This window comes from Panthera onca, chromosome D1 (genome assembly GCF_046562875.1).
Source record: "Panthera onca isolate mPanOnc1 chromosome D1, mPanOnc1 haplotype 2, whole genome shotgun sequence".
NCBI lineage: Eukaryota > Metazoa > Chordata > Mammalia > Carnivora > Felidae > Panthera > Panthera onca.
Genome location: NC_138348.1, coordinates 18,593,420 through 18,618,258, shown reverse-complemented (window position 1 = coordinate 18,618,258; position 24,839 = coordinate 18,593,420). Strand labels below are relative to the sequence as shown.

The following is a 24,839-nucleotide window of genomic DNA, read 5'->3' as shown; positions in this document are numbered from 1 at the left end:
GCCAAGGAAAATAATACAGGGTGCTCAGTTAAATTGAATTTCACAGAAACAACAAACAATTTTTAGTATAAGTATGTCCGAAATATTGCATGGGAAATACTTGTAGTAAAATTGATTCATTGTTTATTCGAAATTCAAATTTAACTGAGCGTCCTGGTTTTATGGTTAGCTTTTTTTTTCTTTTTCTTTTTTTGCTAAATCTGCCAGCCCTACAAATCAGGCTTACCGTGGCCTTCAGGATTCCCAGGCGGAACTGACCCCTGCCTGCTTCACAAACTTACATCTTCCCGCCCCCTCCACCTCACCTCCAGCCCCATAGACCCGCTTTCACCCCCACAGCGTGCGCGCGCACGCGCACGCACACACACACACAAACACACGCGAGCGGCTTCGGGTCTCCGCATTTCTGTCTGCTCCCTTCCTGCTCCCTGGTACGTCCTGGCCCCCCTACATCAGCCCTCCTGCTAGCACCTGCATATCTTTCTCCATAACTTCTGTGGCCTTTTTTCTCATCACACAGAATAATCTGTGTCCCAGATGGAAAAATGTTAAGAATCAATAAGCTAAGTGAAGATAAGCCAAGAGAAGAAAACCACACACACACACACACGGACACAATATTTCATAAACTTTTTTTAACCTAACACCATATTCTGTACATCTTTCCATGCTATCCCATATTCTTTTACCACATCATTTTTTTGAAGTTCATTGATTTATTTTGAGAGAGACAGAGGGAGCACGAGCAGGGGAGGGGCAGAGAGAGAGAGAGGGAGAGTCCCAAGCAGGCTCTGCGCGCTCAGCACAGAGCCCGATGTGGGGCTCAAACTCATGAAACTGTGAGATCATGAACTGAGCCGAGATCAAGAGTCAGATGCTTAACTGACTGAGCCGCCCAGGCCCCGCTACCACATCATTTTAAAAAATTTAAAAAAACAATTTTTTTTTTTTGAGAGAGACAGAGTGCGAGTGGGAGAGGGGCAGAGAGAGAGGGAGACACAGAATCCAAAGCAGGCTCCAAGTTCTAAGCTGTCAACACAGAGCCTGCCGTGGGGCTCGAACTCACAAACTGTGGGATCATGATCTGAGCTGAAGTCGGATGGTTAACTGAGCCACTCAGGCGCCCTACATCATTTTTATGTATCATTTTTAATGACTACATATTATCCCATCACAGGGACAAATTCTATTTAGTCAATCTCCTACTGCTGGGCACCCGGGCTTCTGATGGTTTGAAACTACAATAGGCCTGTGATGAACATCCTTGCTGTTCAATCCCTACATTATGGTGATTATGTTAGAAGCTCTAAGAACTAGAAAAACTGAATTAGATCACATTCACATTTGAAGGTCTCTGATAAACATGGCCAAACATCTTTCCAAAGACATGCCACGTTCCTCAGCAGCTAGAATGCCTATTGCTTCAGGGCCAGTGCCAGTCATAGTGTTTTAAAAATCTTTGCCAGTTTTGGGGGCGCCTGGGTAGCTCAGTGAGTTCGAGTCTGGCATCAGGCTCTGAGCACGGAGCCTGCTTGGGATTCTGTCTCTCCTTCTCTCTGCCCCTCCCCTGCTTGTGCGGGCATGCACGCTCGCTCTCTCTCTCTCTCTCAAAAAAATAAACTCAAAAAAAAAAAAAATCTTTGCCAGTGTGATAAATGAAAGTGAGATCTGTTTTGAACTGACTTTTTCTATTACTAGTGAAGTTAAATCTTGTATTAGATTCCTTCTTTTGTGAATTGCGTCTACTGGACTTCCAAGGTTCGGTGCAAGGGGGACCCCTTCTTCCCCCCCAACCCCGGGCTGGGCTTACCCCTTGAACACTGAATTCTCTGCTTTCACGTGCTTGTGTGTGGGAGTGTCCCCCCCAGTTGAGTGTGAGTAGTTCAGAGCGGGGCCTCCCTGATGCCCTGCTGGGGTCTGAGCCGGGCATGGGCTCCTTCTGCCTTGGGTGGCTCTGTCTGTCCTCCTGAGGGTGGCCAAGGGCACCTGTAGCAAACACTGCTGTATGGATGAGGTGGCTGTGGCATGGGAGTGGGAGAGGGGGCCCAAAAGCCCACGTGGCCGCAGGGCAGGGCGTGAAGGACCAAAGGTGGCCCTGTTGCTGCTATGACCCTGCACAAACCTTCTGGCTTCTGTTTCCTCGGTTCAACAAGTACAGCCCGGATCCCCGCCAGGGACTGGGGAAGGGGTTACCATGGGAAACCACAACTGAGGACTCAACAGAGCCCCGGACACGATGGTCAACCACAGGGCGGGTTCCCTGGCCCCTGCCTGCCCAAAGGTTCTAGAGCCCCACTCCCAGCTGACCAGGATCAAGGCTGCAGTTGCCCATCTTGCCACCAGGAGGCACTGCAGTCACAATTAAGTTCCTCAGGGCGGATGGTGGTCCCCAGGGCCCCAGGCCCTGATGAGGTTTCTAGAAGTTTGTTTGAAGGCTGAGGTCCAACCTGGGAGGGTTTGCAAACAAGCAGTTATTCAGTCCTACTATGTGTCTGCCACTGTCCTAGAACTGCAAGGGACACCGAGATGAGGGAGGTGGGTCTCTGCCCTTCCCCACAGAGCTCATTCCTCCCCCAGTTCTAGGAGTTTCCACATTGACTGATTTCAACCCCCTCAAAACTCCCACAGGGTGGCTCTCCTGAACATCCTCACTCTACAGATGGGCAAACTGAGGCTCAGAGAGGAAGGACTCACTGAATGTCACCAGCAACTGAGTGGCAGGCCCGACCTGAGATATTTTTATTCCCCAAAATTGTGGGGAGTCCCTGGGAATCCCTGGTCCTCCAGCTGCTTGCAAATGAGCCGGACCAACGCCCCCCACGACCTCCGGTATTTTCTCCCGGTTGGCTTTCTATGTTGCCAACCCCTCTGTGGGTTCTTCGTGGGGGGAGGGGGCATCAGCAGAGGCAGGGGCTGCAACCCCTCCACCATCGCCCCCCCCCTTAGACAGAAGCTCTCTCTGTCCTTCCCACATGGGGTGGAGGTGGTCCTTTTCGGGGCCAGAGGACGGAGGGTGTTTCCCAGACCCAAGGAAGGAAAAGAAACCAGCAGCACGCTCACTGAAATCCAGCAACTGTGGGCTTTGTGCTTTGCCCAGGACCAGGACGTCCGTCACGCCTCCACGGCTGTGCAATAACTGTGTGAAATACCCCCAGAAACCAAGGCGGGGGGAGCCAATGACTTGTCTGAGAACTTAGGAAAGGTGGGAGGCCTAAGGTTTGAACCTCAGCCTGGGGCATTTTCCGTGCACCGTCCTAAGGCAGAGGCCCCGTGAGGGGCTGGGATGGGGCAGCCGGGAGACAGGGTCAAGAGCAAGGAACAAGGCTGGGAGTCTCAGGAAGTGGCCCCTCTCAGACGTCTCTGCAGCGGGCCCCTGGGTGTCCCGCCTTCAGTGCCGGCCCTGACAGAACTCCATCGAACATCCGCAGCACAGAAGGAAACAACACGTACACGTGCACCTGCATATAAGCCAGTAGGTGCATGTACAGACGAGAGCCTGCAAGAGACCTTGAGAAGAGCGTAAATACGGCAAAAGGTGAACCGGGGACTCGGGTAATGGAATCTGGGCATTCTTCGTACTCCGCTCGTAACTTGGCTCTAAGTCTGAAACTGTGTCCAAATAAAAAGGTTTTAAAAAGAAGTATGTGAATAGTGCTGTACTGTATATTTGCAAGTCACCCGAGAGTAGATCTCAGAAGTTCTCACCCCAAGAAAAAGACTTTTTGTAACTATGGAAGGTGACGGATGTTACCTAGATTTATTGCAGTGGTCATTTTGCAACATATCCAAACATCAAATCATTACATTGTGCACCTGAAACTAATATGTTATATGTTAATTAGACCTCAACTAAAAAAATCTTTTTAATTTTTGTAATGTTTATTTATTTTTGAGAGAGAGAGACAGAGACAGAGTGCAAGCGGGGGAGGGGCAGAGAGAGAGGGAGACCCAGGATCCGAAGCAGGCTCCAGGCTCCGAGCTGTCAGCACAGAGCCCAACATGGGGCTCGAACTCACGAACTGCGAGATCATGACCTGAGCTGAAGTCAGGCATTTAACCGGCTGAGCCACCCAGGCACTCCTCAATTAAAATTTTTTTAAATAAATAAAAAAAAAAAAGATTAGGATTTCAAAAAAAGAAGCATGTGGGTATGAATGGGAAGAAGCCGCTTTATGCAGGAATCCCTGCTCTGAAGCCGGTGTTAGTAGTAATTTGAACAGGGGCCTGTACTGGAGTGTAGTTAACAGCCACTGCCATCCACAGCCTTCACAAATGCACCTGCACGCCGATATCAAAATCACACGGCGGGGGCGCCTGGGTGGCTCAGTCGGTTGAGTCTCCAACTCTTGATTTTGGCTCAGGTCATGATCCCACAGTTCGTGAGTTCGAGCCTAGTTCCCCAGGGTCAGGGGATCTAGCCCTGCATGGGGCTCCGGGCTGAGTGTGACTCCTGCTTAAGATTCTCTCTCTCTCTTCTGCTTGTGTGCGCGCTCTCTCTCTCTCTCTCTCAAATAATAAAAAAAAAATCACAAGGCGGATGCCAGCTCTGGGAACGAACCTTCCTTTCCCAGCCTTTTGAAAACCCTCATCAGAAGTGACTGATGACCCAATCGGAACACATGATGCTTCCAGCAGCATTTCTAAGAGGTACTTTATTTTTTGAGGCAATTATAATGTCAGCTTTCTTACAATTAGAGTGAGTGAAGTTTCCTATATCAAAAAAAAAAAAAAAAAGGAATTATAAGAAAGCCACTGACAATAGCCCAGACATGGGAGCAAGTCATTGTCCACGGCAGATGAATGGATGAGCAAACCGTGATCTATCCGTACAACGGAGTATTACTCAGCCTTAAAAAGGAAGGAAATTCTGACCTATGCTACAATATGGGCACGGCTTGAGGACATGCTGACAAAGCCAGTCACAAAAAGGCCCCACTCAGATGAGGTACCTAGAGCGGTCAAGTTCACAGAGACAGAAAGTCGTTGGTGGTTGCCAGGGGCTGGCAGGGGGATGGGAAGTTAGCGGTTAACGGGTATAGGATCTCGGTTTTCCGGTTTTCCGAGATGAGAAGAACTCTAGAGATGGATGTGGTGATGGTTGTACAACCTTTTACTGTATTTAATACTACTGGACTATGCACTGAAAAATAGATGTTCACTGTACTTCAATTAAAAAAAGTGAAGGTGGTAAATGTCATGTGATGTGTGCTTTATCGCAATGAAACAAATTGGAAGAAGGAAAGAAAGTGCACAAGCCAGTGTCCCTTGGGGCCCTTGTCCTAGCTTCAGCCCACTGTCTCCAGGGCTAGGTCCCTTCCACCTCCCAGCCTACACCCCCAAATTCTTTTCCGCGTCCTCTCCTGATGCTGTGTCTGGGTTTGCATCCGCTCACACCCTCGCTCCTTGGTTCACTCGGGCGTCCGTTCGTCAAGCACTTCCCTTTGGTCACAGCTTCATGGAGGGGACAGGCAAGTAATAGCGGTCAACTGTCCCAGGGCCTGAAGGGCAAGAGCACTGTGTCCCGGGCACAGCGGGGTCCACAATGAGGAGTGGTCAGTTCTGCTTGAAAAAGTCAGGGGAGTCTTCAGTGATGGCATGGGCTTGAACAGAGTTACTGAAAACCAAAGAAGTCTTGGCAAGACTTTATGGTAAAACAGGACGCCTCCAACTCTCCCAACCATGGAGTCCTAATTACCAAGGAGGAGCCTTAGACAGGGGCCTCCCACCAGGGCTGGTGACAGTAGGGAAAACAGGCACAGACTCCCTTTGAGCAGTGCTGACCCATCCACTATCTCATTTGATTCTCCCAATTCCCGGGAGCTTGGTGTTGTCACCCCCATTTTACAGATAAAGAAACTGAGGTCCTGAGATGTTTAACAACTTGCTCAAGATCACACAGCTGTGGGGGGGGGGGGCGGGTAGAGCTGGGATTGGAACCCAGATGGCCCAGCTCCCAGCCCAGTGTCCTGCCTGGTGCCTCTGAAGGCAGTGATGGGTCGTCTTTCTTACACACACAGGCTTTTGGAGGGAGTGAAGGCAGGCTTCATCCTGTCACCAAAAGACACAACTGAGCCATAGGAGTAATTCCCACCTCAGAGGACTAATCTAAACCGAGTTTTAGGATCACCTTAAAAGCCCCACTTATGATGGAACATTTGGACATCACCTCCTGATATTTACTAGGGTGGGTGGGGGTCTTGACTTCTATCAGAACTCACACCCCCCCTGGGGCGCCTGGGTGGCTCAGTCAGTTAAGCATCCGACTTTGGCTCAGGTCATGATCTCACGGTCTGTGAGTTCGAGCCCCGCGTCAGGCTCTGTGCTGACAGCTCAGAGCCTGGAGCCTGTTTCGGATTCTGTGTCTCCCTCTCTCTCTGACCCTCCCCTGTTCATGCTCTGCCTCTCTCTGTCTCAAAATAAATAAAAACATTTAAAAAAAAAAAAAAAAAAAAAAAGAACTCACACCCCCCTGTTAGCTGCTCCTCAAGGAGACTGGAAGCTCCCCAGCTCCTACCTTCCAGGCCCAGCCCAGGTCTCATCTCCAAGCTCTGCCTCCCATGGCTGGAGGAGATTCTGACACCTTACAGGGGAAGGGGTGCCGGCCGGGGCCGGGTCTGCTGCCGGAGAAGCAGAAGGAGCCTCCCAAACCCACCCCTCACCCTGGCAAGAAGCCTCAGAACTCAGAGACCACACTAGGCCACCCTCTCCCCTACAGGAAGGATACGGAGGTCCCGAGCGATCACACGGCCTGTCAGTGGGAGACCTCTGTCTCCTGATTTCAAGTGGTTTTTCTGCCCATTGCCCCATTCTGCCTCCACCAAAGCATGCGGCCTTGGGCTTGTCCCTAAACACCTCCCACAGAGTCCTCTGAGCCTCTACTCCTCCTCTGTAACAGGGAGAAAGCCCGAATCCGCAGTCTCCCCCACGGAGGCACTATAATGGCACTTTCAGACCCAAGGCAGACAAGACAGAGAAGCTTAAATCCTGCACTAGGTGAAATGAAATGAATGAGAAATCGTTGGAGTAGGACAGACTTGATTTCCAATTCCGCCACTTGTTTGATTCGTTCGTTCATTCATTCATTCATTCAGCAACATTTCTGGAGCACCAGCTATGTGCAGGCAAAGTTTCAGGTGGTGGAAATACAAAGCCCAACAAAGGCCCCTTTCTTCAAAAGGCCCACCTTCATGAGGGAGGCAGTGGTTATGGTGCAGATTGCTGGACAGAGCACGGCCATCTAAGCCAGGCGAAGTGGAGGGTGGTATTTTTAGGGAGCAAATCCAGATCTCTCTGTAGGAGGGGCTCTGAGGCAACAATCTGATTGGCGGGGTGTGTTGAAGCTGTGCTTAGTTAGCACTTTTCCTAAGATGAGGAAATGTCAGTTTTCCCTATCAAAGAAATGGAGAGTCTAAGGAAGATTACTGAGGAGGTTCCCAAGCCACCAGGGGCTCTGTCACTGAAGGGTATGACTTAGCTTCTGTGTGCTGTGGTTTCCTCATCTGTAAAGTGGGGCTGAGAACGTCCACATCCCAGAATGTCTGTGAGTTCTGAAGGACGCAGCATGCAAGGATGCATATATCCCACGATCCCAAGCTGAGTGTTCTTTGTGCCTCCATCAGCGGGAGTCCCCCTGGATAAACTAATACGGTTATTATTGGGGGTCAAGCTAGGCCAAGGCAGCTGCAAGAGCAAAGCAAAGTCACTCAACCTGCAAACGCCCCCTTCCAATCCAATCGCCCGTTTCCCACATACGTAACACTTGAAAGCACTGTAAGAATGAGACGTTACACTTAGTTTGTTATATGGTTGCTTAAAACTTTAGTGCGTTTTAAAGAAAAGACGCTTCCATTAAATACATTGTAGCCTAAGGTGCATTTCACCTGGAAGGCATAACCCGGAAAGGAGAACCGTAACTGCAACCACCGCACTGGTGGCAGTGTAATCACAAAGCAGCTGACAAAGTTCAGGTCCGCCGTGAACTCCTTCCAGAATCCTCGCTGCCACCAACGCTCTTGGTGACATCTGGACGACTTGCTTATGCAGGCACCCCAATGTTTAACTGCTCAAGAATTTCGCAGTGGGAACATCCAGTGCCTTCCACCCATCGTACCATCTGAAAGGCATCTGGGGTGGGCAGTGGAGAGAGAGGCCATTCCAGAAATGCGCCGCTGCTGCTGTCATAGAGAAACTAACCCCGCTGATTCAGGGCCAGGTAGGGCCCTTTCCGCCTCGTGAACCCCAGGTCACCTTCCCAGGCCGGTCTCACTCAGCTCCTGCCTGTGGATTCCCTGCCACACCCTCCTCGGAGTTCCCTTAAGGGCCCCTAGTGATTAAATCGCTCATCACAAAGCCTTGCGAGAGTAGATCAGTAGCCCTGGCCATTGGACAATCCCCTTACCACAGGCAGGGGGGGTGTCCTGCCAAGCTCCGTTACCCAAGCTGCAGCCCAACTGACTACCTGATGCACTGAATTAATCTTGTTAAATAACTGAATGTCTGAGCCTGCAGAAGGACCACGTGGGCCTGGAGAAAATTTGCTTTCTTTCACCCAAATCAAGCGTTTTCTTTCTCCAAATGTGTTTATTCAAACCTAACGAATCTTTTCTAAGCTGAAAAAGCAAGATTTTTCTCCCCTGGGATGAGAAGAGAAAACTAGTAGCTGAATTTAAAAAAAAAAAAATTGTTTAAGGTTTATTTATTTTTAAGAGAGAGAGAGAGGAGTTCTGTTAGTACCGATCATTCTCTAGTCGTTCAACAAGAGGCTGTGGGAGCAAGCCTCAAGTGTGGCCCCACACTGCAATCAACCTGGCTTTTTAATTCCATCGTCCAGGCTGCCCTCTGACCCAGCCCACTGTGACCCGGTGGGACACAGGCATCGGTATTAAAAAGAGAGAGAGGGAGAAACACAGAATCTGAAGCAGGCTCCAGGCTGTCAGCACAGAGCCTGACGCAGGGCTCGAACTCACAGCAAGATCATGACCGGAGCCAAAATCAGATGCTTAACCGACTGAACCACCCAGGCGCCCCTAATGGCTGGATTAATTGGAAGGCTACCAGTTACAATTTTTCGAGATTGATAAAGATGGAGAAGACTATTCAATTTTAGCCTTAAAAAAATTCCACCTTTATAACTATCAAATGGCTAAATTTCCAAAATTTCTAGACCATACTTGTATCTAAGCTCTTCGTTAGAGTTTCCATCTAAATGGCTGAGATTTAGAGCAGATGGGTTCCAAGTGTTTTGCCCACCCCATGGGTATGTAAGTATAAATAATCCTCAACATTCCAGTATTTACGTGTTGGGTGAAAATGGTGTTTTTGTTGACGTTTGCTCATCTGGAGTAAAAAAAAAAAATTCAAATCAGTCTCTGCTTTAAAATGTATAGTGTGTGCCTTCTACCTAGAAAACCTTCATCTGCAGAGGATGTGTGAGAAGCTCATCTCTTTTCCACCTGCTACTACTTCTCAGGAGGAGGCATCCCATAAAACAGTGAGAATGTACTTTGTGTAGCAGAAAGCTGACTTCGGATCTTCTCCAAGAGGCTGAGTCCTGTAAGGCTCATTAGGTAAAGCAAGGGTCAGGAAAACGCCTTGGGGAAGGAAGCCCGGCCCTCACTGACCATTCACCTGCCTTGGCTCAGGACACTTTCCCCCCTAAAGTTTACTTATTTATTTTTGAGAGAGAGAGAGAGAGAGAGGCAACATGCACGAGTGTAAGCAGGGATGGCGGGGAGGGAGCAGAGGGGAGGAGGAGAGAGAGAGAGAATCCCAAGCGGAGAATCTCTGTGCTATCAGTGTGGAGCCCGATGCGGGGCTTGAACCCACGAACCCTGAGATTATGCCCTGAGCCGAAACCAAGAGTCAGATGCTTAACCGACTAAACCACCCAGGCGCCCCAGGAAACTTTTCTCCTCAACCCTGGTCCAGATGCTGATGCTAAGCAAACGAGGAGGCCGGTCCACGTGTGGTCAGTTATCATGAGTTTGCAGGGGGGCGGGGTTGGTTGGCTCCTCCCTCCTCACCCATGGAGCTGCACCCAACACACGGGGGACCCCGGGCTGGGCTGGCCTGGTTGTCAGGAGGGAAATGAGGCCCGGACAGTCAAGGAGTGTGGTCATCATCGCAGGGGTGAGGGGAAGACGGTGTGCTGTATCCTGAATGCCCCCAGGTGCACCCCACTCCACAATGTACTGAGCTCTCCCACATGCTTGATGGTGTCTCACAGATACACAGGCATGAGGTCACCAAGCAACAAATATTAGCTTTAAGAGCAGAGGAATGGAGAAGAACAAGGCCCTTTGGCTTCATTCAGCAGGGCCGCTTAGGCACCTGCCCTCTCTTATTTAATTCTCTCAGAATTCCCAAAAGGTTGATAGTATTCTTATCCTCACTTTACAGAGAAGGAACATTGGGGCAAAGAGGCCGATTAATTTGTCCCAGGTCCCTCAGCTGTACAGGGTGACATCTGTTTCCAGGTCTTGATATACCAGCCTCCCCAAACCAAAGGCATTTAAGCTTCAGGCTGCCTGTGAACCCAGTTGTGGGCTGAACACAGTTTGCACAAGATCCCAGAATACTAGAGAGTGTGCCTGTCCCTCGTCTTCAGGCACCCGGTGAGGAGACCAGGCTCAAGCAGGTCTCTGTTTAATCACTGGGGCTGGGGGACTTCAAGGTCAGAGGCACTGGGCTCACCAGGGAGCCCCTCCACCAGCAGTGACCGCCATTGCTTTGCATCTCCCTCCTCTCTGGTCACCTGTAGGGGGCGCAGAATCACTTCTAGCCCTGGAGCCTCAACCCCGGGGTATGGTGTTCACCAGACAGTACTTAGGGTGGCTGGGGTAGGAAGACAGGGGGCGGCAAGTCCCTCTCATGGGAATCAAGCAGAAAATATTCAAGACACAGGGCCAACAGCGTGAAGCTGGTTTAGGGTGGATGGGGGCTTCCCTCCTGGAGCTCCCACCTGGTCCATGGGGAGGGGGCTCTGGGATCATCTTCCTGAATGAAGAGGTCCCAGATTTGGGCCTCTCAGGAGTGGCCCCAATGGTGTGTGGACCCTAAGCACACATGGGAATTTTCTCAAAGGCCGTGTCCCCACAGGAGGGTCAGATCACATACTTGGAGCTCCTAAATAGCCAGGGGCCTAGCCAGAGACCAAGGGCACAGTTCTGGCACCCTTGCCAATGGCTCTGCCCCCCCGCCCCTTCTTACCAGCTCTGGTTCCTGGAAAACAAATGTGTCCCTGAGCTGGATCTCTTTGGCTGGTTAGTCATCAGCTTGGAGGAAAAGGGATGGAAGGATGACTTTTGAAGTTCCCTGTATTCTGGGATTCTGAACTTCACCTCAGAAAGCCACACCGGGGACAGACAGACAAACCAATAGAACAGAATAGAGAATCAAGAAATTAACTCTTAAATATATGGCCAATTGATTTTCAACAAAGGCGACAAGACCATTCAACAGAGAAAGGGCGGTCTTTTCAACAAATGGCACTGGGAAAACTGGATATCTAAATGCGAGGGAATAGAGCTGGATCCTTCCTCCAAATGCACCTCAACTTAAGAGCAAAAGCGATAAAGCTCTTAGAAGAAAACACAGGGGGAAATTCTTCATGACACATGAGTTAGGAATGACTTCTTTGGATGTGACATCGGAAGCACAGGCAACAAAAGAAAAAAATTGATAAACTGGGTTTCATCCAAATTAAAATCTTCTGTGCGTCAAAAGGACACTATCCAGAGAGCGAGAGACAACCCACAGAATGAGAAAAAATATCTACAAATCATCTATCGGATGAGGGATTATTAGCCAGAATATATAAAGAGCTCCTGCAAATCAACAACATACAAACAAGCGACCCAATCCAAAAGATGGGCAACAGATGTGAATACACGATTCTCCAAAGAAGGTGTTCAACTGGCCAGACACAGAAGGACAGATACTGTATGGCCTCACTTCCACGAGGTACCCAGAGTAAGAAAATGTACAAAGACAGAAAGTAAAACGGAAGTTTCCAGCAATGCGGTGGAGAGGGAGAAGGGGAGCCATTTAGTGTTTAATGGAGCAGTTTGGGATGAAGAGTTCTGGAAATAAATGGTGGTGATGGTGACACGCCATGAAGAAGGTACTAATTGTCACTGAATGGCTCACTTAGTTGAAATGGTAAATTTTATGTTCTATTTTACCACAAATAAAAAATCACCCCTATTTAAAACAGAGAGTTTGAATTTTTATTTAAAAAAATTTTTTTTAACCTTTATTGATTTTTGAGACACAGAGAGAGAGCATGAATGGGGGAGGTTCAGAGAGAGAGGGAGACACAGAATCCGAAACAGGCTCCAGGCTCTGAGCTGTCAGCACAGAGCCCGACGTGGGGCTTGAACTCATGGACTGTGAGATCACGACCTGAGCCGAAGTCGGACGCTCAACCGACTGAGCCACCCAGGCGCCCCAGAGAGTTTGAATTTTTAAAAAGGCCACCTGAGTAGGCACTAAGAACACTCAGCTTGGGATCATGGCCTCTCACCGCGTTGCTCAGGGTCCAGACCCTTCAGCGGAGCTTGCACATCATTTTTGGCTTTGCCTCTGCCCTTCCTCAGGCCCCATCTCGCCTGTATCCAGTGTGCCCCCTGCACGCCGCACGCTTGCTCTTTTCCGAACACTGCCGGTATCTTCCTGACCCAAACCTTTGGGCAACGCTGTTTCCTGAGTCAAGGGGGCCGTTTCTGGCTCCTTCAGTGTGAGCTCCTCTTCAGCCTCCAAAGTCCAACCTCGAAAGTCCATACCCACAAAGCCCCAGTCCATTTGCACTTTCCCTGGGGACTCTCACTTCCGCACATCCAGCTCCCTGAGGTTGCGGATCAACTCGCTCACTGCCAAATGCCCTACACCTCCCTGCCACAGGGCACAAACCTGCAGGATCTGTGGGGCCGAGAAGCCTCTGGCAGGGCACTCCTCACAGCGGTGGTTACGCAGTATTCCCTCTCTCAAGAGGGAGGAGGGAGCCTTTCCGTCAGAGTCCCCTCTGCCTCTCTGTCCACATCGTCCCCCACAGGGCCCAGCACATGCTGCTGCCCCAGTGCTAACTACATCCCAGGCTCAGGTCTAAATGCTTCATCCTGTCTGGGCTGGGATCTCAGGATGGCATCCTTGCCAGAACAGAGGGCTGCATCCCGTGTGTGTGTGTGTGTGTGTGTGTGTGTGTGTGTGTGTGTGGTGTCAGAACCCCAAGAGGCTAAGGCAGAGTAGATGCGGTACCCAGGCAGGAACATTAGTAGCTCTCAGGTGGCCCTGCCAGGCAGGCAGCAGGAAGGAACAAGGGGTCCAGAGTGGAGCGGGCAGGGGTGGGGCTGCAGACAGGAAGCACCTAGCACTCACTGCAGGAAATGGGGAGACCTGGGGAGAAGAGCAGGGTAGGGAGGGAGGTTACCCATTTCGCTAGAGCCAGCCCAGATGTAGCAGCTGGACCCCGGCTTGTGGCCCTGAGATGAGAGCCGGAGGGGAGCAGTGGGGGCAAAAGGGCGTTCTTCCAACTATGGAGTCCGAGAGGGCACGAGGCTCCTACAAAATAGGGCTACCCAAGACCTCTCTGCTCCCACACCCCATACTCCACAGGGATCTCTGTGGGGAATAAACTATTTTCCACCAGGGTGCAAGAGAACTAGACGTGGGGTTCTCATCCCAGGCCTGGATTCAAAGGAAGGAGGAAAGAAAAGAGAATAGAAAGATTTTTAGAGATCCTAGCATGTTCACATCCTGTTTCATTCAATGATTCATTCATTCATTCATTCACTCATTCATTCATTCACTTGTCTGTCAACATTTATGGAGCACCTACGACATACACCAAGCCCTGATTCAGGCTCTCGGGAAAACAGCGTACAACAATGTGGACAAACGATGAAAGTATTTCCCCATCGCTGGTCCCACACATGGTCCTCAGCTCCACCCTGTCCTGACCGGACGTTCTGGGGCATGTTCCCCGGGCCTCTGGAAACTCAAGGAGAAATCCCTCATACCATTTTGAGGCACCTGTGTCATGCACGCGGTCCCCCGCTTCTCCCCGCAGCTCAGCAGGATGCTCGAATAGGTGAAGGAGCCGTGCCCAAGGTCACAGAGTCAGGTCTAGATCTCTGACCTGCCAGACACCAAGGCCACCCTGGACCTCCCCACCCACTGGATCCCCAGATGTGGAGAAGGGAAGAGCTCTTTGAAAGCCATGTTTGTAAAGCCCAGTCTTCCAATCTCACAGCATTAGTGTGGCCTCAAGTCACATTCGGCACATTGCCTGCTGCATGGGCAGGAGTGCTCAGGAAAAGCGGGCTGTCCCCTGGTGTCAGCAGCACAGAGGCTCTGCCCTGCCAACTCAAACCCCCTGTTGCCTCACCCTCCATCAGACTCACCTCATTACTGTCCCTGTCCTGCAGATGGGAAAACTAAGGCAGAGAGCGAGGCCAGGCATGCCGGACCTTCCCCTTCAGTGAGTTGGACTAGCTTTCTGCTGCCAGAGGGGCCTCTCTCAGTACAATGGATCTGGCAGCGTGGCGGGGCCCGGAGGCCTCCTGAGGATCCCGGAGGAGCCATCCACCTCTCTCCCAGCACCTCGATCCCGGGTCTGGAATAGCACAAAACCCCAGGGCTGCAGAAATCACCTGGTGCCATGCAGGGGGGTTACAGACAGGAGACCAAGGCCCAGAATGGGGGACCTGTGCAGGGGACCTGTGTGCATGCTTGTCTTCTCTGCTCCTTCTTGGCAGTGGGGGCGTGGAGTTGTCCCAGCACTGAGCTGGGGCAGATGCAAAGCCATGCAGACGGATGGTTGGCCAGGGAGATCCCTGGATACTGGGGTGGGGGAGGGGGGGTTGCACATTTCAGGTTTGAAACCTGATCAGAGCCCCTCCCCCCACCTCCCCACCACCATCGGCATCACCCTAGTGCCCTCAAGGGTGGATAACACGAGGGGGTGGGGCTCTTGGGTAACATGAGGGGGCGGGGCTCTTCGTCCTAGGCAGAGAACTTGGCCATACGGGATGTACCTGCAGCCACTCTATCGCTCTGCACCCTCACAGCCCCCACACTCTCCTCCCTCACAGGCAGAATAGGCCCAAAGAGCCCCAATTTACAAGTGAGAAGGTTGAGTAGCACCCTGGAAATAAGGGTACTGTTCCAAAAGCACATTTCCATGGCAAAGCCAAGACTAGAACCCAGGTCTCTTGGTTCTCTGGAGAAGAGCTGGAGGGAGAGAAGAAGGGAGGGAAGAAGGAGCCTCGGGCTTTTCAGCTTCCAGAGAAGATTCAGGGAGTCTGTGGCAACTTCCTACTTCGCTGCGCTTCTCTGAGCCCTCCCCTTACCAGGCGAGGTTAGGCCCACCTGGGAGTGGGGTTGGGGACTTCTAATGAGCTGCAAACCCCGTGGACAGCCCTTCCTGCCATGCACACACCATAGCCTGAGTCGGGGCACCCCCACCCCAGCCCCAGCCCCAGCCCCAGCCCCAGTGAATGAGAATTGCCAAGTTATAGATCTTTCTCCCACTCCAGACCTGAAGGTGGGGCTGTGTCCAGCACTTCTCAGAATCCCGCCAAGGCCCGGCACAGTGACAGGCAAAGTTTGGTGAGCAACCCGTAATTGGAATCAGCATCTCCGTCCCCTCGTCTGTGAAAGAGGACATTTGGGCCAGCAGACATTGGGTGTCTCTTCCAACACCGAGTGGGATACCCACCCCAGCACCACGACCCACTGTGCCCGGCAGGGGAGTACCAAAGCTCCTGGACATGACCAATGCCCCGGGCCAGGCAGGTGACTATCCGAGAGAGGAGGAAGTTGGCCAGGTGGCCTCAGCTAACCCTCTAATCCACACGGTTTCCCCCGCTTAGGGAAGAAAGCTTGGCTTTGCGAAGCTTGCAGAGATCAGGAGTTTCAGCCAGGACACAGGCGGTATGAGATGAGTCCCTGCAGTCCCAAAGGGACCTCCACCAGTGCTCTCCTGTTGCCTTGACTCCCCAGGCTCTCAGGGTGGAGGCCACCTCATTTCTCAGGAGAGTGGGGCTGTAGCATCTGCCCTATTTGCTGCACACAGAGAGTGTGTGTGACTTCTGGAGGAGCCACAGCAGAGGAAGAGAGTGGGTGAGCCCAGCAGGCATTCCCTCAACCCCTGCCTCCCCGGCCCCTAGCAGCACAGCCCCTGCCTCCCCGGCCCCTAGTAGCACAGCCGCAGGGGAAGGGAGAAAACCCAGCGGTGCATTCTGCCTTCCCACCAACCTGGTTACAGGGCTTCGTTTCTCCCCGGGTCTCTGTTTGCTCATCTGCTAAATGGGATGGGAACGTGCATAAAGATGTCACCCATGATGGTTTCTCCTCCACGGCGAGCCACCCGGAACACAGAGTATACTCAAGGGCTGGAGGAGGTCTCTTCATGGTGGACCCTGCCAGGGCCCCAGGAAGACTCTAGGGCTCTGTGTCTCCTGGCCACATGGGGACTCTCCTGCCACCCAGTGAGTCAGCCTTCCTGGGAAGCTGAGAACAGTGGCTGAGGCACAGGCGCTTAGAAACTGTCTCCCAGCAAGTGACCCTGGCGACAGAGGCTATGCCTGACACAAGAGGCCCTAAGGGGTGTCCCTGACTGGCACACTGGCTCCCCCTACCACGCATGCAGCTCCCCTACGTACAACAGGTGCAAGTGTGGGAGGAAGTCTATGCACGTCCCTCACACAGGAGTGCACACAAATTAGTCCACAAGGCCACTTCCTGAAACGCATTTGGACAGCAGGACTCAGACCCAATCGATACAGGGGAACACGCCAGCCCGAGTTCACACTGTGCACGTGCTCATAAACCCCCCAGGCCTCCACTCACACAGGCAAAGATACTGGGATATGCTCACAGGTGGCTTATCCTCGCTTGAGAAACACTCGTAATGAGACCTCAGTTCTCTGTTCATCCTCCCAGCCGGTAAACATTTATCATGCCCACAGATCTACATCTGGAAGGATCTAAGCTGTAAGACAGCAGGCAAGCGCTCTGTTCTCTCCTAGGAGAAAGGCTGGCACCTAGTTGGTGCTCAGTAAATGTGGAGAGAAGGAAGGTAAGTGGAGACAGAGGACATGAGCAGACTGGAGGGGCTAGGAACCCCTGAGCCTCAGTTTCAGCCTGGCCACTTGTGGATACAAAGACCCTCTGCAGTTAGTTCTTCTCCGTATTTAAACACAACCTGGAGTCTAGAACCTGCATCTGACCGGGCCCTCCAGGACCACCAGCCCACTTATCCTGGGGACTGCTGCTCACTTTGTCCCCTACCTCTTAGCTCACTTCAGGGAACCCTCAAGACCCGTTTGTGCTTCCAGTGAAGTCTTTTCTGTCCACTGTATCCAATTTCTCCTGCACAAAAACATAAGTAAGGGAGGGGAGGGCAGGGAAACGGGGCGAAGGCGGGTCCAGACTGGGACCATCACAGAAACCTCTAGAGGGCTTTTGGAAATTTTCCAAACTCCTGCATTTCAAAAATTCAGACCCAGGAGGGGATGGGTAAGGGTTTTCCCAAAGTCATGCGGGTTGTAGAACACACAGCAGTGGAGACCCGCCCCGGTATACCCCATCACCCTACCCAGCATGTGTACCCTTCTGGGCCTTAGTGTCCCCACCCAAACCTCCACAAACCCTCAATCTTCACCAGGGCCCTTGGGGGGCGCAGAGAACCAGCTGTTTTGCCCTGACCCCGGTCGCCAGCAGTCCATCTGCAAGGGCCCTGGGGCTGACGCCCATGCTCTGCAGCCCCGAGTTTGGAAGGAGAATCCGCTTTAAGGCAATCTGCTTTAAGAGTCCAATGAACTGCGCACCGGCTCTCCCTCTTTCTGGAACATGCAGCTACGCCCACACCCAGCATCTTTGAGCTGAGCCTGCGTTCTCAAGCAGAGGCACCCGGCAGTGGCAGGGAAAGACAGGTACTTGGCAGGTGGTGGTGCCTCTCTCGCGCACACTCTCTGTCTCAGACACACACACACACACACACACACACACACACACACACCCTAGTATTTCCCAGAAACCCTCCTCTCCAAAAAGGCACTCTGGGTGCAATGGAGCTCCGCGGTGACCCTCTTATCTGCCTCTGGAGCCAAAACCTGAAACTATCCGCTACCCTGAATTGCCACCCAGATCCCCAGCCTTTTGCTCCTCCAGACCTCCCCTCAATCAAGCCTCAACTCTTGAGTTGAGCCTCCACCCCTCCCTCTCCTCCTTGGTGCTGGTGGTGGCTTCCGGGTGGGATGGGGGTAGAGAAGAGAGTCTCTGCTAAGGTGACATAATGTGCTGGGCATGGGAGGTGGGTGGGCAGGTCTGGTGTCTGGGGCCCCCAGAACACCTCTCTGGACACACTGGAAGCTCCTATGAAACCCTTGAGTCAGCCTTTATAGGGAAACTGGCTCTCAGGTAACGGAGGACTTGCTGACCCAGGTTACCTTGACCCCTGTACCCTAAGGAGAATCTTTTGCAAGGAGGTGGGGGTGTGGCCCATTTGCACATTTGTAGACCACAGAAGAAGGAGGGGGGGCTGCACCTCGGGAGGGGAGGTGCCTGGTGGCCACAAATAGCTCTGATCCCGGAGAAGCACAAGCCGGGGTCTGGGAGGGATTGCTGGCTGGAGAGAGGTGCCTCTTTCTTCCGCAAAAGGGAACTGTTTGGAAGAGGGTCCCTTCTGTCTAATCCAGCCCGGCGGAAGGCGCGTGGTGCCCGGAGCCCCCGAGCAAGGGGAACCCGGTGTCTTAAACTATGAATTCACGGAGCAGTAAGCACATAGCTGTCCTCCTAATCTGGTGACCCGCTTTGTCACTTTAGCGAAGCCTGGGGAACCCCGTAGCTTCAGGAGCACGTGGCCAGATGGCGCCTGGCAGGCGCGTCCCAGACGCAGAACCGAGCTCTCACTGCCCCACCCAAAACAGTGCCTGGGTCTAGAAGGGGGTGGGGGAGGGAAGGGTCGTGGCAGCGGACTTCGGGTACAGGGAGCTCTCTCTAGCCAAGCACTCGGTCACAGCCCGTCTTCCCTTCTCCCGTTTCTGTGCAGCAAAACACTCACCACCAAGCACGGCTTCCCCATTCTGCCACCCAAGCCCCCGGACCCTCCCTCGGGCGCTTGGCCAGGTTTCCCGCATGCTGCTTCAAGCACCCTGGTCCAAGGGCCAGCGGAGAAGCCCGAACCCAGAGGAGCGGCGCCCTCACCCCCATAACTGCAAAGGTCTCCCTATTTCCATTTTCCATTTCATATTTCCATTTGCCATCAAAACGAAGCCACGCACAGAGCCGCAGGAAAAAAGCGGCCGAGGCCGAGCTAAAGGTAGGTCCCAGGAAAAGTGTGCCCAGCTGCTCTCCAAAACGAAAGTCCTTAGAGACTTGGGCGAAATTTTATCAATGGTATTGTAACTTGTTTCCCTACCTCGGCTCTGTTTCGGAGCCCGCCGGGGCCGGGGCTTAGGCAACCCTGGGATAGCCCCGCTGCTGCATTAAGGTTTCTGGTGCAGCCGGTAAGTTTTCCAGTCCGGGTGGTGCAAATGCCCGGGTGTACAAGGTCACCCTACTCAAGAAACACAACCGTCGTGAACGGGGGGGATGGGGAGGGGAGCTGCCCAGCTCTCCGAAGTCTCTTCTGAAATTTTCTTAAAACAACTCACACACAAAAGTTTCCCCCCCAAATTTTCGTGTCCATATGCATGTCTGTATCTTGATTCAGATGGTAGTTACACCAGCGTAGACAGACAGAACAATTCTTCGAACTTTCCTCTGCACTGCACATAAATTATCACAAAGAAAACTGCACATCAATTGATTTAAACTACTGACCCTTTAATCTAGGTCTTCTGTTTTTCTCTTTAAATTCATGTGTGTTTAGGCCGACTGTCGAGGCACGCTGGTGGCTATAGAAATTAACAACGTAAAACATTAAAAGCATTTTCCTTCTCAACCTCCTCCAAAATTGACGAGGGCGCGGGGGTCGGCAACGACACAGCTCCCAGGGTGCTGTTTTTTCTCGATCACCCTACAATCACCCAGGGCTCTTAACTGCTTCTTCCATTTCTCGCTGTCTGATTTTGGGCTTCTCTTATACAAAACCGCACGCCGGTCCTTTGACTAACTTCGAATACGATCCGGGCGGAGTTTACACATTTGGTGCTGTGTGGACTGTGTCGGCGCGGGGAAAGAAATACCCTTAGTAGTCAAACGCTGCGTCTAATTCGACAATCCGGAGCAGCGGTTCGGCCGCGCCCCAGGGGTCTCGGGCCTGGCCCGCGTCTCCCGACCTCTGAGCTCCGTGCGCCTCTCTCGGGGGGCCGGGGCCAGGGCCGAATGGATGGCAAGGTAGCGGCTAGCAACGAAAACCTTCGTGCACCGAATCGAAAGCGAAAGAGAAGGAGGGAGCAGGGCTGCTCCCCCGAAGCGTCCCGGGGCGCGTGGCCGAGGCCTGGCGCGCCGGCCGCGGCTCGGGGAGGCGGCCCGGGGTTTGGGGGCGAGGCGCCGGGGACCTCACTCTCGCGACGAGGAAGTTCTTTGTGCCGCTGGGAAACGTAGGGTCTCCAACTTGGCGTGTCTGCTGGGGCCCAAGGGCCGAAGGACGGGCCAGGGACCAGCAAGGACTTCGAAGGCCGAAGTGCGCACCCGGCGAGGTCGTAATTGCAGCAAGCGCGTTCGTAAAATCGAAATTGTGCCCTGCACCCGGGGGGACTGCGGAGTCATCTTGTTCATCTCAGGCCTGCAGCTTGAGAGGATTCTCACCTCCACTTTCTGCAACTCCGAGAAGACCGGGCGGGCGGAGACTGGAGGCGGCTTCCCCGCCGCCGCCGCGCGCTCTCTCCGCATGGCCCTAGCGCAGCCCCCAAGGCTCGCACCTCACTCGCCCAGGGGCGCTCGGACGCGAGGAGTGGTTCCCGGGGCTGAGGTCCCGGAGGAGGCCTCCCGAGCATCGCCTCCGGCTAGTTGCAGTTATGCAGATCGAGAATCCGGCTTCCAGCCGCGGGACCAACAGAGCGGGGAGGGAGGTTTCCAAGTCCAAGCTACCCGCGGTCAGCCCGACAGCAACCGCGGTAGAGCCTAGTGCGGGAGGCCTTGACCACTTCCGCCTTTCCCGAGCTCCTGGGAATATCCCCAGGCTTTTTTCTTTGAACCTCATTTACCCCCTTTTGAGTCCACACCCTCCAAGCGTGGGAGAGAACTGTCCCCAAGGTGTGCCTCAGTTTCCCACAGAGCCATCTCTAGAGGCCCTCCTCCTAGCAGCCTCTGTAAAGGGCAGAGCCTCACCTCTGGGTGTCTAGGTTTCCCATCTCGGACTTAATGTGCCTAATCTCCTTTTTATAGGGGCCAGAAACCTCCTGGCCAGGGAAGAATACACAGAGCTGTGTGTTGTTTGTGGCTCTGCCCTCCATCTCAGGCAGCAGGGGCATGGGGGTCCTGTAGCTGATGCTGGGCTGCCTTTCGTGCCAGCCTGCAGCCTATGGCTTTGCCCAGAGCAGGGGCAAAGACTTGGGTGTTCACAGGTTCCCAACAGCACAGAGGCTGAGGATGGAAACCTGGAGGAGGGTACACTACACTCTTGCTCTCTCCCTTGCTCCCTTGCGGGGTTGGGGGGCACTTACCGCCCAGTGATGTAAGTTATCAACATTCTCTCCCTGTGATGCAGATGAGGAAAAGGGCTTCAGAGGAATTACTTGCTCTACTGGCTAAGGCAAGTAGAGGAAGGGCCAGGCTGGTGTGTGGGGGCCCAGCAGGGCTCTAAGAGGGTGTCCAGAGGGGGCCAGCCCTCCCCCCCTCCCCCCTGGACCTGAAGGCATCTTCCAAAGAAGAGGCTGGAGGCAGCTTGGGACCTCTTCTTATGTAACGCTTCTTCCTCCTCAGAAGCCTCACTGGTGAATTTTTGAAAACATGCAAATCCAGTGCAGTGGGAGAGAAAACACATCAGGCCCCTGGCTTTGCACAGTGAACCTCCACGGGTCCCCCAGGCCGTGATTTGCTCTCGCCTAATAGTCCTCTGCGACAGAGACCAGGAGGGGCCTGGGCAAGGCCAGGAGGAGGGAGCCTGAGCCGAGGCGCTGGCAGGCGGGTGCCTGCTGACAAGGGCTGACAGCCCCTGCCTGCCTGAGTGTGGAAGGAGCACCTGTGTGGAGCTGTGAGTGTCTGTGATCTGAGTGCCTGATCTCATTCCAACAGGAAGGTGGAGAGGAAAGGTGGAGGAAGTGGGGAAAGGCCACCGGAACTTTCTAAATCTGCTCTCAGTCCTGTCCTTTGGGTTTGGGAGTGTGTGACTATGTGTGAGGCCACACGAGTGAGTGTATTTGTGTGTGACCATGTTGGCTCACGAGGAAGAGGCTGTGTGTGCGCGCAGACTCAAGTGTATGATTGTGTAAAAATGTTTGTGTCAATAGCCACCTAAGGAACTGGTTCAGAGCCTCTGGGAAAGCTAGTTTGAACGTAGGAAAGTGTGTGCCATGGGCTGTTTTCCTGAGGCTGTTCTAGTCACCGAGGCCTCCACCATGTCCTATGTCTCTCCATCCAACCTTGGTCCCTCCATCCAGCCTGGGCCCGTGCAACCAAAGTCATTGCTCTGTCAGGACCAGCTGAGCTCCAGGGCCCTGCCTGAAGGCCAAGGTCTCAGGGAGAGTGTGTACCCAGGGTTCCTAGCCCAGGGAAAAACTGTCCCTCCCTTCTGGGTTGTTTTCTCTGCTGGCTTGGGGCTCATCAATCCGGATTCCGTGGGAGAGAAGGCCTATAGGCTCCTGAGCTGCTCTGGTCTCAGGCAGCCCGATCTTCCACCCTCTGGGGGCCCAGGCCTGCGACGTCCTGCCTGTGAGCTCAAGGGGGCTTGGAGGTCATTTAGGCCTCGGGTTCCCTGGGGGCCCAAATCAGGACCCAGAACCTTCCCTCTTCCCCCAGCACCTCCCCGCCTCGGGGTCTGCAGTTCCCTGACTTCTTGAGGGTCGGTCCTAAACCGTTGTTCCCAGGCCAGTCGCCCCCCAGGTTGGCCACAGGAGAAACGCTTGGAGCGTGAGCCGGCCTGTCTCTCCGCGGCGAGCCGCGCTTGCGGGGCGTGTGGGTTTGTGGGGTGGCGAACTGGGGTCTTCGATGACTCCGGGCGTCGGGAGCCCAGCACCCGTGTGGCCCCCTGTGCCAGGGCATCCCGGGCGCGCTTCGCCGACTGCGCCCCGGGCTCCCAGAGGGCTCGGCACCTGCGACGCTCCCACCTGCAGCGCCGCCCGAGGAGCCTCCCTCCAGGCCTGCGGGGAGCGAGGCCTCCGCAGCCCCGGAGCCCCGCGCGCGAGCGCTGCGCCGGGACTGTTGGCCTCGGCGCGCCCGGAGCCCCGGCGAAGCGTCCGCTTCAGAGGCGGCCCCGAGAGCAGCGCAAAGCGAGTGGTTCGGCGAAGACGGGGAGAAACAAACTCCAGGTCGTCTTTAACAGCCCAAACGCTCCGAGCCCTCGGCTGGAGGATACGAAGGTGGCAGGACGGATCCCATGGTCCCCTCGGAGCAGTCGGTTCCTATTTGCCGACCCAGAGCCGCCCCGCTGCTCGGCCCCGCGCCTCCCCAGCCCGCCGAGTCCGGCCTCGCGAAAGCCAAGTGGGCTTCAAGGGCTCCGAAGCCTCGGTCCCGGGGTCCCCAGCCCTGAGCGCCCCGCACGTGCACTCACCGTAGCAGGGGACCTGCAAGGCCGCGTTGTGGCCGCCGCTGCCTTCCTGGATTTTGAGGCTGCCGTCCGGGGGCGTCTTGCAGGCGCCGCGCTGTAAGTAGAGATGCGGTTGCTGCGCGGGCGGCTGCGGCTGCGGCTGCGGCTGCGGCTGCGGCTGCGGCTGCTGCGGGGCCGGCGGCTGAGGCTGGGGCTGGAACTTGTTAAAGGAGCCCCGCGCCCCGGCGCCGCTCTCCAGGGGTGCCGCCAGGTCCTGCTGCCCCGCGCCGTAGCGGGCCCGGCTCTTGGTGTCTCCGAATCCCTGTCCTTTGGCGGCGGCCGATAGGAAAGTTGTGCCGAACTTCTCGCCGCCGGGGTATGCCCTAAAAGGCGAGGAGCCCTCCCGGCTCTGCGACACCGGGCTGTAGTAGGCGTCCATGGCAGCAGCCGGCGACTCGCAGTAAGACACACAAGTCTCAGCATTCATGCCTGGCCTGCGCGGGCGACGGGCGGGGGCGCGAGCGAGAGCGCGAGGACGCCACCGCGCGCCTTGGCCGGGAGTTTGGAGAGGCGAGGAGGCGGTGGCCTTGCGCTCCGCGCCGGCCTGCTCGCTCTCCCTCCTCCCCTGCGCTTCTCTCTCTCTCTCTCTCTCTCTCTCTCTCTCTCTCTCTATGTCTCCCTCTCTCTCCCTCTCTCTCTCCCCCCTCCTCCTCCTCTCTCTTCCTTCTCTCTCCCCACAGCTGGCCCAGGGAAAGAACCGAGGGCTGTAAAAAGATTCAGATGTTTGGGAAAGTTGACCAGATCTCCCAAACTCTCTTAAGGTTTTGAAGGGGGGGGGGGGAGAGTGAATTCCACCCCCCAAGACTCTCTCCTTCCTTCTCTCCTTCTCCCTCCACCCCTACTCTCCTTCCACTCCCTGCTCCTCCCTTCCTCTCTCTTAAGGAGATGCTACTAACTGGTTCGCTAGGGATTAAACCTGGAGGCACCCGAGGGCCTTTCGGATTCTAGGGATTCTAGGCCCGGAGAGGTGACGGGACCCCCAGGACTCCTGAGGCTAGGCAGAGAATTGGTGGGTCCATGATTTGGCCTAGGGGAGGGGGGCAGGCAAAACTTTAGTGACAAATTAAAAGAAAGAAAGAAAAGAAAAGAAACAAAAACACCCAACAGGTTTTCACGTGGAGTCTGAAGGGTCTCTAGCCTCCCGATA

General features: G+C 54.1%; 1 protein-coding gene across 1 annotated transcript in view; it reads right to left on the bottom strand.

The window, feature by feature from the left end:
* Positions 1-24,120, bottom strand: part of ALX4 (ALX homeobox 4) — a 44,805-nt gene extending 20,685 nt beyond the window's left edge. The window contains exon 1 of the mRNA XM_060606444.3: positions 23,657-24,120. Within this exon, the coding sequence (XP_060462427.3) occupies positions 23,657-24,119 (463 nt within the window). The 5' untranslated portion in view covers position 24,120. The remainder of the gene's footprint in view (positions 1-23,656) is intronic.
* Between the last annotated feature and the right edge of the window lie 719 nt (positions 24,121-24,839).